Source organism: Opisthorchis viverrini (assembly GCF_000715545.1).
Source record: "Opisthorchis viverrini unplaced genomic scaffold opera_v5_115, whole genome shotgun sequence".
Lineage (NCBI taxonomy): Eukaryota > Metazoa > Platyhelminthes > Trematoda > Opisthorchiida > Opisthorchiidae > Opisthorchis > Opisthorchis viverrini.
In genome coordinates this window covers 42,622-58,547 of record NW_008751773.1, presented here as the reverse complement: position 1 = coordinate 58,547, position 15,926 = coordinate 42,622, and the positions used below count along the sequence as shown (strand labels likewise).

The 15,926-nt window shown below is 44.4% G+C and overlaps 1 protein-coding gene across 1 annotated transcript in view; it reads right to left on the bottom strand.

Annotated features, from left to right (window-relative positions):
- T265_05901 (hypothetical protein) overlaps positions 1–15,655 on the bottom strand; it is a gene marked incomplete at both ends in the record, with an annotated part of 34,827 nt that extends 19,172 nt beyond the window's left edge. Inside the window, 8 exons of the mRNA XM_009171036.1 lie at positions 2,810–3,107; positions 4,460–4,593; positions 5,005–5,285; positions 7,104–7,337; positions 8,295–8,622; positions 11,538–11,800; positions 13,866–14,375; positions 15,335–15,655. Coding sequence (XP_009169300.1) covers positions 2,810–3,107; positions 4,460–4,593; positions 5,005–5,285; positions 7,104–7,337; positions 8,295–8,622; positions 11,538–11,800; positions 13,866–14,375; positions 15,335–15,655 — 2,369 coding nt within the window. The remainder of the gene's footprint in view (positions 1–2,809; positions 3,108–4,459; positions 4,594–5,004; positions 5,286–7,103; positions 7,338–8,294; positions 8,623–11,537; positions 11,801–13,865; positions 14,376–15,334) is intronic.
- Between the last annotated feature and the right edge of the window lie 271 nt (positions 15,656–15,926).

The window sequence follows — 15,926 nt, the reverse complement described above, 5'->3', positions numbered from 1 at the left end:
GGTATAGTAATGAACGAATCTGCAATCAAACCGAAGGTGTCCTAGGGTTTCTTGCTAAGGGGAAAAAAGAAAACACGCTCTAGGACGTTCTTTTTGCTATTACAATTCCAACATCATGGCATGCGAGAATGGGGATGACCTCGACCGACACGTTCTTTGAAGATGTCATTTTTCGAAACTGAGCGAAGGAGTGCACAAAATTCGGTTTAGAACTTACCTTAGTCTCCTTCTGCCTAGCATAGCGTTGGATCACGTGCACTAATCACGATCATATAGTTTCAAAATGTCATTATCAACCTCAGGGAGGCAAGACGTATCGTGATTCCACGAACTTCTCGGTCCAGCACTTTTTGCCGCGATCGGATAGAACAGATTCAAAAACATGGCTTGACTTCTTTCCTGTCGGGTAGCCAATATAAGCTTACACGATATTTACTTGGTCGCAAAGCATAATACGCTCAGGGATGGCATATCGATTCCACATCTTGAGTATAACCAAAGCAAAGGACGCCATTGATTTCAATCCATCCGCAGAACATCCGCTGCTTCGGCACCTATAATGCAGTACGCTTGTTACCCTGTCCAGTATACATGCTGGTACAGTGACCACATTTGGACAACGGAAATCTACCATCACATATCTAAAACGAACTAGACTAGCAACCTAATGAAAGAAATGAGCTTTCTGATGGGACACTAAATGTACAACACGAGATTAACGTCTCTAGAAAAGCCTGTCCTATTCGCAGGCCGTAATGTAAACAGCTAGGCAGAAAACTTGAGTGAGCTGCTCTCTGAAAGGAGAACGTGCACTTTTGTGCATTACCGATTAGAGCCCTTAAGACTGCAATCATTCTCTTCAGCTCACCCTAGAAGTGAGCGGTCTGGGAAAGATACGCGTTTGGTGTTTGAATAGAGTTTATTTGACGGACATCGTGAAGGATAGAGTGCCGACTATGAAAAGCTAAGACAAAAATGGTCCAAGACAAACTGGCAACCTGAATAAGAGGTTTACAGGAATGAACCAAATCGGGCTTCTATAGGCTTGTTAATCGTTCAGCTGTAACACCCATTTGATTCATAACTGCCATACTAACAAAGGAAGTGCGAGAGCTGAGATATCACCGCGCTGCCAAGCATAGACAAGAGCAGTCAAAATGAGTGGGGGTAAGTTCGAACCACGGACCCTCCGGTTAGTAATTTCGCGCCTTAACCAATAAGCTGTTACAAGCCTAGGCTTAAGCGATGGCAATGCACTGTTTACCAACAGCGGGTTTCTTCCCACACACAACTTTGCAGGAAATCTCTCTCCCTCGGCACGAGCAACGTTACATCAGGGAATTTCGGTGATACAATGACCTGCTTCTTTTCCGAATGAAAGAGTCAATCCGAAGGAACGGTATGCTTTCAATTAGCTCTTCGGTGCCTTAGTAGCAACATGACCAGTATCGGCCTTGAAGAGACTCGTCATATAGGACTGAGAGGAAAGCTGAAGCAATCTATCCCTGCGGGGAACATAAGAAATCCATATTTCAACCGATTCGAAAAGTGTGTTTTACTCAGCTTAAATCGGTCACATTTGTTTGGGGTCCCGCAAACTTGTTAAATTTGAGAACAAGCTCAAAGTTGCTTGGAGAATAGCAAGTGATAAGTTCATATCCTTTTAATAAAAACACGTTCGGCGGCTAGTATTTTGATACAGGCCACGTAAGAATGAAGAACTTGCATAACGGGATGCACTCCAATGACCGTTTATTGTTTGTGCTTAACGTAAAAACTCGACACATACATACATACATACACAACTAGCGAAAGCAATTCGGTTCTATGTTCACTTGGATGTCTCAGATGAAATGCGTCCCTGCTTGTGCGCATCGCATTGACATTCATTCTCCAGTGATATGATGGAAGCGATACGGACAATTGTTAATTCAGTTAGTACGAACAGCTCTCTCAGCTGAAAAATATATAAGTCCTTATTTGAAAAAAAATCACACACTAGTGGGACTTCGTCATCCGCATGCTACACTTGCATACTGTATGTAAATTCATAGGACGGTAGTCCACAGAGATGGGAGAGAAATGCGAGTTGAATGTGATAGTCGGACCTAATGGAGAGGAACCGTCATCACATAGCGACTGGGAGTATACGTGAATCTTGGTCTGAATGGGTACACTGTTCGCGCCCAATTATGGGTGACTACCAACTAACGACGAAATGGCTCATTCCCATCGTCTTTCAGTGATTGGGCAACGGCTTATGAGGATTTACGAAGATCAAATAACCAAAAAATACTGGAAACGCTTGAGGTGTCTGTTGAGTTCACACGGGAGGCACAGTATGTGATCTTCCAAAATGCGTTTCTAATTTTGGCTCTTTTCAGGGATAAGAGATATCCCACCTTACATACTGTATCATCAGTACTAGTGGATACCCTCCTATGGTTGCATGGTCATCTGCTAACCGCACCCCACGTAATGAAGATTTCAAATTTATATAAACATCATCTATCGCACCTTGATTGGGATAGTAGAGAGATTTTGTATGGTTGGCCACATTATACTTGCAGTTCCCGGATAAACACCCACCAGAGAGTTACGGTTTGCGAGCATCAGTGCAATAAAATTCGATATGGTTGAAAAAAAGCATAAGCATCACATTGTGTAGCCATGGCTATGTGTGCCATACATAGTCGTTTTGAGCACTGACCTATTTAGCTAACACGCGAGTCTTTGAGTCAACCTATCGGGTAAGAACGATGTGGTGCTGAGACCCAAGGAAACATTAAGAAAACCAGGAAGGGCGTACCTGATCGTTTCCAGAACGGCCTTGAAATTGTTCTCTTTGGGTTTACGACGAACCAATACATTGAAGGTGTCGTAGAGGTCTTCCGGGTTGTGTTGATCTGCCTCCGCTGCCTGTGCCTCAAGCGCGCTAATTTCTTCTGCGGACCGACCTTCTCGCTTCGCTCGGACGACCTTCGCACGTAGAACTTCACCTCGCGTCTGCTCAGCCTTCAAACGCTCTGCATCCATTTGGTATTGGGCTGGATCCAGACGAACGCGCCAGGTGGGCAATGTATCCATAAGGTTGGGCTTTTCACCACCTAAGAGACGTGAGCGAAGAGTGGAAATGTGATTGCGCATAAAACAGATCAATGATGCATGAACATTTAAATACGCCCCAGAATACTTTCACAATGGAACCAAAAAAAACCATGGGGCTGCGATCATCCTCCATAGGTCCAGCTAGCTGCTCAACGATACGGATAACTTCAAAGGATTAGAAAATATATGGTCAGACCAGGAAAACGCCAGCCGTCCGGGGCCTGTATTTTTCATTGAGGCTCGACAAACGGGCCTACGCGGATTAATGACGTTCTTTATCAAAGACTTCAGACTGTGCAGCTCAAAACCAAGGGCTCTGAAACTGATTTGCGTATCCTATGGATTGGCTATGGTAGCTATTCGAATATGACAATCTTAACAGTATACCAGGATTCAGAGTATCTAAACAGGGCGACAAAACACACATCGAAAATTACAACTAGCCCTTAACGATAGAATACTAGCATAACCAATCAAATTAAAATAACACCACTTTGTCATGAAAGCGTCAAACCGGATCTTCAATGTCAACCGATGAGAGGCCCAGCGACTTTTTCTTCTGCGGTGGGAAGGGGTTGGGTAGGGACATCGGTGGACATCGAACTGTGCGGGCAAATCATACTTCCTGGTTGCCTAGGCCGAGGAAGGGGGTTTGGTTGAGGTACCCCACCTTGAGCCTTTGACTCAGAAGTCTGACCCACAAGGCAGTGGGACAATGTAGGGTTTTGTTCGGGGACCCTGCCTGGAGCCGACGACTCAACAGTCTGACCTGCTCGGCTGCAGGGGATTGGCCTAACCCGAGGGGGCAGGGAATAAGGCATTACTGTCTCATTCCTGATGCGGCTGCGCACAGCACGTGGAAGAAAGCCAGAGGCGGTCAAACAGTGACTTGGCAGCGAAGTGTGAAAGCCATCATCAGCAAACTCAGTTGCGTTGGTCATTGCCGTCTTCCTGGAAGGGGACCCCGAGACGGTCCACATCAATGGTTAGAGACATTGTCAGCCATGGCCCAGTTGCGCCCTCAATGGCGCTCGTGCATCCAGGCTATTGCCTTCAATGCATAGCTCCCTTCCAAACCCCCCTCCACTTAACAGCCCCCTGACAGTGCTGGATTTATGCAGTAATTTATTTCACGCCTGCAATACGAAGCTGCCTACCCCCCCCCCAAATCATCGATGAACGAAAGTGCGGCAGCTACAACTACTGTACGACGAATACGTGATTATAACAGCTGACAATGATGATGATGACCGATAAGAGACAAAACGAGGACAGGGGACAGCTCTGGCCACTAGTGTACAGCTATACAGGAAATTTTTCAAAAACCAGAAAAATCAAGAGACCACCTCACCTTTGGTAGGCAAGAAGCCAAGACGCTCTTCATCGGGAACAAGTTTGCCCTCCTTGTCGACTTGACCTTCAATCTCACACCCACGGACATAAACAAGTCCAACTTGGGGAACAAAATGTTCTGCGGGCTCGTATCTAAAAAATGATGTAAGAAATTTGTTGTTATCAACTGTGGCACGTCAGAGAGTATGCAATCACTAAATTATATGAGGAAAGTATATGCCAATTCCTTAATAATACACTAAGGGGCCACGCCGACCGGAGCATCTCTGACCACGGGAGAAGCCGGAAAGTGGAACCAATAAAGGACACGTGGTTTTCCAGAGGCGTTGGAATGAGGTCAGAGTGAGCATTAGGTTCACAAAGAAACAGTCAATCATGAAAGTTTAGGGTAAGGATTAGTATCCTAATGTCAGCCAAACAACCGTGGATATCCACACACAGACACCTCAAATGTGGCGACGGAATTAATCAGCAAAAAATTTAAAACTGAATCGCTGTTGGTAACTTTAGAAACAACGTCTACAAACAGATAGTCTTCCTTACTTCCAAGCTTGTTGTTTTGTTGGCCGGATCGTGACCAGAAATACAGGATCGTGACGTCTGAGTCCAAGCCATTCTTTTCGTATTTCCGGCCGAAGTCCTGCCAACGCGACCCTAACATCGGCTCTTACACGGGCCGGATGGTTAGCTCCCAGGTGCGGCTTGGCAACCTCTACAATGTTGAACGACTGGATTGGAAGAGCCATGCGTGACCAGCCGTCAAACACCGCTTGTCCAAGTTCACCTCGCCAGGGCTTCAAACGCATAATAGCATCCTCAATGTCCTACATAAACGGGTAAAACAGAACATTGGAAAGGCATCACGATGTAGTGAAATTCTAGAAAAAAATATGAAAACGAATCGCACTTCGGACACGGAGGTATAAAAGAACTAAAACCACTGTTGAAATGCTCATCTGCGTGCTGCCGATCACACTATAGGAATTCTAATAGAACCGGTACTACGGAAACCATCTAACTTGTGACAAGCCCATAAAAGAACAAATAAGGTCCCATCGGGACGTACGTACAGTTAAGGATTAAAGCCACAGAAAACGGTGAAGCGTGTTAAGAAAACTGACTACACAAAAACCCGAATGCTGTGTTTAAGAACTTGCAGTCAAAAAGTCAAGATAAATGAGAGAAGACCAATTTTTCCACCCGTACCAAAGGGGGCTACCATGATACATCTGGATATCTGGAAAAAACTTTCGTTCAACCTAGTTTTCCCCAGCTCTCCTCAACCCCACTGAAGAACCTGTCGTATATTCAGTCTCTACGTAAGAATATTGTCCCAAATCTCGTGGTCTTCTCACTACACCGAAGAATACAAGTGACTGTTGGATCCTCGAATTCAAGCTACTAACGGCTGGTATTCGAGGAAACTGTTTGCCGACGACATCCGAGTAGGAAGGCGTCCAGTTCGGTTAAATGAGTTATTGAACGGCAAGAAAGTGCATTGGGAAACCTGAGTGGTTGACCTCCATTGACCAGATGCATAATAGAGCAGTCGACCATAAGCCCCTTAAAGGACAGCTAGCAGCACGCCATGCTATGTTACCATAATGGGTAGATTCCGTACCGTAGAAAAGTCTTGAAGAGCTGCTACTCTGTTAAAGCCCACGAAAATATCTCAATCTGACCATAAGAAGGTTTACTCTTATTGTATTCTGATACACATGTTTTTGAGGACACGGCCTAAAACTGTGAGCGCAATTCTGGCTTAGAGAATTGAGAGTTGACCTCGCTTGTCCCACATTCCATCACAGCTAATGGAACTTTCGAGATACATATGGTGTCTCAACCTCCAATGTCTCTGAATAGCAGCAGATCATAACTGGCTGAGATGCACATTTGACGATGATCGCTTAGAGCGTTCATTTAATATACAGGTGGAAATACGTCCAGCACTTATTCCTCTTCCAGCATTCCTCTTGTGCCCTACAGATAGGCATACAATCAGGAATTCGTACCCGAAACTGGCAGAACTCTATTGGATAGAGGCCACAGTACGTTGGTGCTTTCGCTTTGGATTCGACTGCAGACTTTCATCAGACTATGGATTGGGATCAGTTACACCAACGACGGTGAGGATCGGATACAACCCATCGGATCAAAAAGGATGTGCATTTACATCACTTTGTTGTGAAGTGGCACAGAGTGATGTGCCACTAGGCAGAATGCCGGTGCTAATACATATGAGATCTCCATTAAAGGGCAAAAAAGCAGTAATAGAAGGCAGCATCCATGTACCACGAAAAAAACAGTCAAGCTACTTTAGCACAAATGCAACGGCTTCCCCTCGTAATCAAGCTTCTGTACAGGTGTCAGATGGTTGATGGCACATTCCTGAACATATTCCACGAAGTAAGGCTTCATAAGGCTTCAACAAAAATATCTGTGTACCCATAGAATGAGAAACCAGGGTTGGAGAAATAAAAATGGCCAAACCTGACGCAAAACGGCGGAGTGACTGTTCGAAATCCAAAGCAGATATCACGGGCCTAACCGAAACTTAGCTGAAACAGGTCTGTCAGTGTGTACCACGACGACATACACGAAAGGTGATGTTAAGTCTAAGCGTGCTCCATTGTCATACTTACCTGACGAATTTCGTACGTAGATTCCAATCGGAAAAGTTGAAAATTGCGCAACAGGTAATCTTGCAAAGTGAGAAATTGTAGACCAAGTTTAGGCAGGGCCAAACAGCCCTCTCCGGAATAGTACTGAGTTGGAACGCGGTTTTCATCCCAGAGCAACTCCTCCGTCGGGTAGAGTGACATATTGTTGAGCATCTCCAGGTCGGACTGGCGTCTGGCGAATCGATGTACAAGGATCTGCGAATGACCGATGGACACAGTAAGCACCTTAAAAAGTCCTGACTCGGAGGACCAGTCACTAGTCGGAGTAGGAAATTATTTTACACACAGATTGTTAAGGTTGTCCTGCAACCGATAATCCATTTTTCTAGGTGACAAATGTTTCGTAAATTCCAAATAGCCACAGCTCTCTACATGATTTTCTGACCTGAAAACAGTTACTCAAATAGCGTGGAACATTACTCACAGGTAATAAACATAGATAGTGATTAGTAGGGCCGCATCAGTGTTGAAAATAAAATCCAGAAACATCAAACGAAGATTTCATTTTACTTTATTTTTATTACTTGAAGACCGTCAGTTCCCTGAAACACGAGGAGGCTACTTGAAGACATATAATGCGTTCGTTTCGATCTGCGACCAACGCACAAATCTTCCGTGCCAAACAACACACGGAAGATGATCTCTGCAGTTCTAAAGTGAGGAAGGTAGCACGGGGTTGACACACACAGACCGGCTTACCATAAAACATTTTCACTCTCAAAATATGATGCATCTGTAAAAATTCACAAAAAATAGCAACCCTATTGGTCAAATATTTAGCCCATCATTAGAGTTCAGAAATGCCCACTCGGCGTCCACCTAAAATGATGAAGAGTCGGAGAACGATGCGTCCAATTCAGGTCAGGCGGATGTTCGTAGAACAAAGCCAAACAATACCTGCAGCCATAACCAAAAGAACAATGGCAAATGTAGGAACCCTGAGATAAGTGCTTGCTTATGAAGCACTATAGCGCAGTAGTTGAAAAGTTCAATGACAGGAAATGGGACAACTCGGTGAAATTCACGATATATTGTGTCGGAGCACTGTAAGTAATTGAAAGCTAGTAACAAACACAGTGTTTCGGGAAGAGTCCAACGCAGGGAATTCGATGAAAACTATACGCGGCCCAATAGTAAAGGCAGAGAACCCACCCGCAATAATATATCTTTATCTGTCAGTTTCGCATCTAATGAACTCCGTAGGCTTTCAATTGCTGATCCATCCTCTGTGGAACAGGACTCTAACTTGGCACGTTTCCCAGGTGGAGATGAATTATCCGGGTCGGTATGAGGGCGTGGTGGCACCAGGGCGAAGCAGGCAGCCAAATCGTACAACTCTCGCGCGTTCAGGGCACTCAGGTGTTTCCGTAGTAGCTGACTTGACTCGATTCCAGCTGGATGGGATACTGCTAGGGTGTGCAGCTTCTCTTTTTGAAGAGCAAAAGATTTCAGTTGCAAAGAACTCAGCCGAGCACAGTGTCTAAAATGGCAAGGTTGAACAAACAATGTAAAGCCGAGGCAGTTTTAGGATTTCAGCCAGAGACATTTGTAATACAAGGATGAAAACAATGGGATAAAAAGAGCGTCTTAGACTGAAAAAAGGCAAAACCTGAAAGTATGGTAAACCTTACAAGCGTCACGGATCAATAAAACACCCTCGGACAGTGAATTGAAATTTTCAGTTATAAATCAAAAACAAAATCGGTTTAGGTTTTGGACAGGATTCAGCTCTGACTGGAATAATCAACTACTAAAGAAATAATTTGACTATGTTACGTGGGATTAACTTTGCAAGTTGAAGTAAAATGGGATACGGACGAATAGAGAAAAAAGACTGAAATTGGAAGTACCACCGAATACAATCACGATCCAAAACGGCTGCGTATAAACTTTTGGATAATCCTAATCTGCAGGACACAGTAAAGTCGACAGAGATTCCTACAAAACAGGAAATAATTATGACTGTTACAAAAACCGAAAGACAGGAATCTGAGTATACCTTCAATAAAAGTGGGCACGAATAACCGTGAAACACACAAAACAGTTGCGGGCAGTTGTTCGGTTCCTTAGGCAAAGGCAAATCAAATAGATACCGAAAGCCAAAATACACGGCGGATCGATCGACGAACGCTATGGACTATGAGGGGATAAGAAAAATTAGCGTGAAATTATGCGAAACATTCTATGCCCAATTTTTTGCTCAATAATACCACCTTTCCCTACATGTGGAAAAACCTCACAAGCTCTGCAGTTACTAAATTCGAAACACTTGTTTCTGGTTTCATGGACTGCATGCTGAGCATAGCATTTCATTCATGGGCTGCCGTGGTCTAACTGATCCTCCTGCGAAACAGAATTCGATTACTTGAAAGGTATTAAGGTAAATAAGCAAGTGGTATCAATGGCTTCCAGAGAGCGCGAGTGAATAGGCAAATTGCCGCGCCAACGGCGTAATAGCTCAAAATCCTTGAAGCCCCATCAGCCACGTCATACAAGAGCGAAATCGATCATCTTCGGAGACTTTGAATGCCCCATACATCAGAAATCTTTGGTAGAGTATAATAGTTTTGACAAGCAGCATCGCTAAGTAGGTACGCCGGTACTATCCAAGAGTCGCATGAATTCGTTTGTCAACTTTTGGAATAACATCTTTTTCGAGCAGTGAATTCGTCATCCAGAAAGACTAAGAATGAGGATGTCCAACTACCACGTATGGTTCCTCCACTTTTGTGGAAGCTTTGGAATATTGATTCCACATAAAAGGCTTGCGGCACCTAAATGTCTGAAAGTTACGATCGCTGAGGATCACAGGTGTGAACGAAAGCAGATTCGTCGAACAAGGTGGAAATGACATCATTGTAATGGATGGTAGTAATGAAATGAAAAATTAGTGACCTCAATGATCCAGCTGTTCGCTGAACCTAAACGTTTCCCCACTAATCCCCACATTCCGTCATCGAAAGTATATGAGGTATTTTAGCTCACAACGGACAGGTAGCCCTATTTTGCCTGGGGTGGAAATGCCAGGATGGCTCTGTTTCAGCCTGCTTCTCCGTACCTACCAAAAGTAGCTCCCTTGATGAAGCCTTCCTTGTAGATACTAGTTAGGTGAATACCAAAATGGACAAAACAGCTTAAACTTGCACCATTTTGAAGTCGCTACTGACCTCAATATTAGGGTTTCATTTATCAGTGATTGGCCTTATTTCACGGATGCGTGTGTGCGATTTATTCACGTGATGATAAGGTGGTCAGAACAAATGACCGCTTGTATAGGTCCAATTCCTCATTTGCCCATATCAATTTAATCGTCCAGCTGTAACACCCTTTCGGTGCCTAGGTGCCATGCCACCAGAAGGACGCGCGAGGACTGGGATACTGCCAGGTTGCCCAAGCCTAGACAGGGGAAGTCAAGAGGCAGAGTCGGGTTTGAACCAAGGACCTTCTGGTCAGGAAATTCGCCATCTAACCACTGGGCTATCTCTGCCCGGCCCATATAACTGGAGGTATTCTACTTCCTTCTCGGGTCAATCAACTTGGATGTCTTCAATTCCAGGACTTAAAGCATACTAGTCGCGGTCATTATATGCTTTAATCGACCGCCGTCTAAAGGTTCTACCGTTGAAGGTGTAACGTATCACGAAACCGAACCAACACAGTGTAATGCAACCATTCAGTGAGGGTCAGTGCGGTATTGATTGACCTCTCGCAAGCATTCAAACTGGTTTTGGAGGGATAAAGAGTCGATTGTTACACGCGTTTCAGTGAATGGGTGTTCACAAAAGAACCCAGGAACACATGACCCTAGAAATGCAGCCGACTCAAAAAGCATCGAACCAAGAAGGTAGGGCAGTTAGCCAAAATATGCGAGGATCAATGAACATAGCAATCAGATTCAACAACCTGGGTTCATGCACATATTTACATCAATCCCGTTAGATACCTTGCTGCGAAAGTGCACTTAGTTGACACCATGCGAAACTGCGCAGTGACCTGGGATAGGACGGTTGATAAAGCGGGCTTCAAGTTTCGTAGTATAAAAATTTACCCGTTTTCCGATGAGATATGCCGGCACTACTTTCAGTTTAATATGATGAATGAACGCAGAAGCGCTCTAATCCCACCAGGGATGTGGAGACCGATTTTGTACATCTACCAATCACTCGTATGCACTTTCGTGGGTTTCGTGTGGCTTCCATATTGTTATTTTCTACCCAGACTTTATTCATGTAGACCGAGATGGCGGTTGTACGGCAGTGAGGCAGCAGTATTCTCATCTGGCTTTGATGTCAGTGATGATGAGGATGGCGTGCGCCACGATCGAAGTACACCAAAGATAAACAAAACAACTTGAAATATTGAAAGTCAACTGCATTATGTCTAAGATGTGATTACCTCTTGTCCATTTCGTTTTCATCCAGTGGGTCGCCGGTGCTCTCATCAATTTGGAAGTGGGCATAGAATGCCAACATATCGACCAGTTCGGAAAACAGCTTGCCTTCAGGTCGCTTTCTGAGACTTGCAGCTTGACATCGCACAACCAAATGTCGATCGTCTATGATTGCATTGAGCAGACGGCGTGTGAGCAGCATGCTTTCGAGATCCACGAAAAGTAGTATACAACGCTCCAAATAATGCACGAGCAGAGGTTCCAAACGCTGGATTTTTTGAAAATAAAAAATGGTCCTTATGAGGAGATAGAGAAACTGTACATCAATGGTATATAAAGACAGGCTTCTTGAAGCAAGATATATCTTTGGCGGGGACTGTCTCCATGGGGGTACACCTTCATCTATAAAACGAGCATTCGCTTGAGTTGGATCGTTTTTGTATCAGCTAATTACCTCTTTCCATTTCGTTTTCATCCAGTGGGTCGCCGGTGCTCTCATCAATTTGGAAGTGGGCATAGAATGCCAACATATCGACCAGTTCGGAAAACAGCTTGCCTTCAGGTCGCTTTCTGAGACTTGCAGCTTGACATCGCACAACCAAATGTCGATCGTCTATGATTGCATTGAGCAGACGGCGTGTGAGCAGCATGCTTTCGAGATCCACGAAAAGTAGTATACAACGCTCCAAATAATGCACGAGCAGAGGTTCCAAACGCTGGATTTTTTGAAAATAAAAAATGGTCCTTATGAGGAGATAGAGAAACTGTACATCAATGGTATATAAAGACAGGCTTCTTGAAGCAAGATATATCTTTGGCGGGGACTGTCTCCATGGGGGTACACCTTCATCTATAAAACGAGCATTCGCTTGAGTTGGATCGTTTTTGTATCAGCTACAACGAATTGAATTGGAGGATAGTCTCTAGGCCCCGCCAAACTTTAACGGGAACACGAAAATAATGCGACCTCTAGAAACAGTGTCTTGTTCCGGATCTGTCGAGTTCAGCTCTTAAGTTGAGGACAGAACAAGGCGTTGATCCTAATGCTTTAGATGTCTCCCTGTTATCAATGGAGCCGAAAGGAAAATATCATTAAAAGCCAACTCCGATCATGGTGAGGGTTGGTTCCGTCGGTCGAGCAAGGCTGGCTGAGTGAAACTTGTTTGGATACCTGCCGAATTAGTTCGTGAACTTGCATCGTCTAGCTTTGAGGATGCGTTCTGGTGAGCTTTGATAAGAGCGAAATTGGAGTCCAGCGTTAACACATTTTGGTGGGGACTAACCAGAACGAATGCACCCAGTGGGTCATTTGGACGGGTGGTGTGAAAATAAGTTCTACCAGTATCGCAATAACGATAATGATCTGCGTCAAGTTTCATCGCGAGAAGTCTCACAACTAAGAATTGTGAAAAATGTATCGTAAATCAGACACTAACATTTCAAAATATAATAATAGATTTGGAGAAGTAGTGTTGGAGACCATCCTGTCTGACACAAACGAATTCATGGTCGACGATCATTGGATCATATGACACTGGCGGAGAAGTAGATGGTATGACGCTCATATATGCCGCAACTCTGCGCTCTACCAGACTTAAAAAAGGAGAAATTCCTTGATCCAGTCTTGTCATAAGCGGTTTGCCATACCTGAAGATTGGTGCACGTGCCTAACTCGGTTGATTAACGTCAATATGATATTTGGTCTTTCTCTAAGAAAGTCATCCTGGAGGAGACAATCGACTTATTAGATGCACGATTCACTAAATAAACAGAGTAAACCAGTCTGTCTTCTGCAATGTTTCGCAACCGACGTTTCTGTCTCTAATGCTGATGAGTACTTCTAAATCACGGAATCGAGGCGAGTGTTTCAAGAGGGTGCGAAGTTTTTGTAGGGACACCACAGTTCTTTCATCCAAAATTACCCCTATTCTGGGCAACATAACACAAAAGTCGCTGGTACTAATTAGGTATCCACTTGGACAACCATTTTCAAAAGCAGACTTCCAGTCACGCCACACTGAGTCCAAGCTATCAGCCTAACTGGTGCTAAATGTACAGAGGCTTCCTTCCTCCAGCGCCTGAGATGAGCACTAATATTAAGGAATACGCTAGAGATTGTCCTAAATATGTCAACAAAATGCATACAAACACCCGAGACTAAACCCAAAGCCTCGAATTCGTCTCTATGCACAGGGGTAATTCCAAGTTACATGAATTTTACCATAAAAAACACAGGCCTTCAAATAGAGACCCTGATCACGCTGGAAACCACATGAAAATATCCTTTGGGGAAGAAAAAATTAGCTCCCTTGAAAACCCGCCAAGCAACTCACCTTGTCTTTATCATCTGAAGGAATGGTATCTAACAGACTGAGAAATATATCGATAAAATGAGGGATGAAGGAGTGTTGCACAGCCAAATTAGCGCGTTCCTCAGGCGACAGGCATGATTGGCTCTTGGTTATTTTTTTAATCATTCGCGCGTATCTCGGATGATTGGCGAGTTCCTGTTCCAGCCGCACAGGATGCATGTGGTCACGCCATACAGAAAGGCTGTAGAGCTCACGTAGACACTGCCGCAAAACACCAACTTCGGCGAGATTAGTGAAGCAGTGTGAGAGGAAAATGAGCAAGACGATGTGTTCCAAAAAGAGTTTGCGCTGTTTGACCTCGTCCATTGAAGATGTCGCTGAATCAGTTGGCTCCTGGCCGCTGTTTTCTTGACTGCCCACCGGGTGCTGTAAACCTTTCCGATAACTAATCAACGAGGGGGATTCCTCTAACAATAGTTGGAGCACACGTTGTACCAAGCCGTTGAATTGATTTGGGGTAGCCACGAAGATCTGAAGGGACAGTTGGGTAAACCGAATAGATTCCATCTAATTTACCTAGGTCACTGAAAATAAGAATTTTCTTCCGGCAAAAAAGTCCCGACCTGAGAACTCTACCAATGTAATGAACCCTCCGTGCGAGTACTGAGAACATGCTAAACGATCTATGGAGCCTCACAGTGAGAACTACAACATCCAGGATATTTTCGTCCAGTTCGCTTCTATGACTCGAGTTGACTGATGGACTCGTCTAACAATATCCACATGCATAGCTGGAAAGCGACAGCGAAAAGCTACTGAGAAAGCACATTAGCTGGTTCCATTTCGACAGAGCCTGGGATGTTAGCATCTTCACTAGGGATCCAAACTGTTGACCTTTCAAACCCCTAATTAAGAGCACTTTGGTTGATGAAACTTAGTTAAGCACTGACAACTAGCAACATGTAGTACGCAACCAGCTCATTGTGAGCTCCAACGGTGGACTTTATCGACTTTATCTATGTGAACTGACACTCTATAGGAGGAAAATGGTTCCGTAGAAAAAAGATCGGAGACAATCAAGAAAGCTACCACATGTTTTCTTCCCCACATCCTAATTTATGAATACAGCTGAAGAAGGTATATGTGGTTATTGTTAGCCAGAAGTACGCTCATATTGCAGACAAATAACTCTGGGTTTGTGTGAGCCACTTCAAACGCTAATATGTTCAGCGATCTCAAATCTAATAGCGGATTGATCTATTGTACTGTCCGGCACTTTTTCATTCGACCTCGACAAATGATATGCACGGAAGAAGTCAACATGAGTGAGATCAGGCGGTATGAATTATCGGGATCCGTTTAAGGCAAACAGCCAAGAAGGTGTGAATGAACGACAAGCCAAGACTGATTACGCTTGTTGTATATAACTGGTCCGTGAAAAGGTCACCGCTATAGTACAAGAGAAATCCACTTGCCTGCCAAATAGGAACACGACCGCGGGACTTCTCGTTGACCATTGCACAGATTGATAGAATATGTGCCCGGGTTGATGTATCCGGATCAAAATGTGGCCACAACCATTTTTCTAAGTACTGATTTAGTTCCAGTGCAAAGCAGCGTCTGTGAGAAAAACCGGAGGTGAGTAGCTCTTCGCGGTAAATTCGTTCCATCACTGTTTGGACCAGTGGTCTCAACGTGGTAGTCGACTTTGTCTGATCCGATTCTGAGGTGGATTTCGGAAGCCAGTAAGTACGGGCCAACTGCCCGATACGATCCTGAGCCACATAGTCTACTGAATCACGGGATGCCATTTAGCTAAAATTGGAGAAAAAGCGCTTGTAACTGTTTCCAACAAACAGGAGATATGGTTAGATATGAAACACCTGTGTACGTCAAGCATACACAGCGATAAAGACGCATTCAGGTTCAAGGACCCGAAAAAGAAGGCCAAATTTACGAGCCAATAAATCGATTTGGTTGGAAGCGACCCTGTCCGGCAAGACGGGGGCACAGTTGAATGTCAAAGTCACTCCTAGAACAGGTCCCCGTTAGTCGAACCATTTATATATCTTAAGAGGTCAA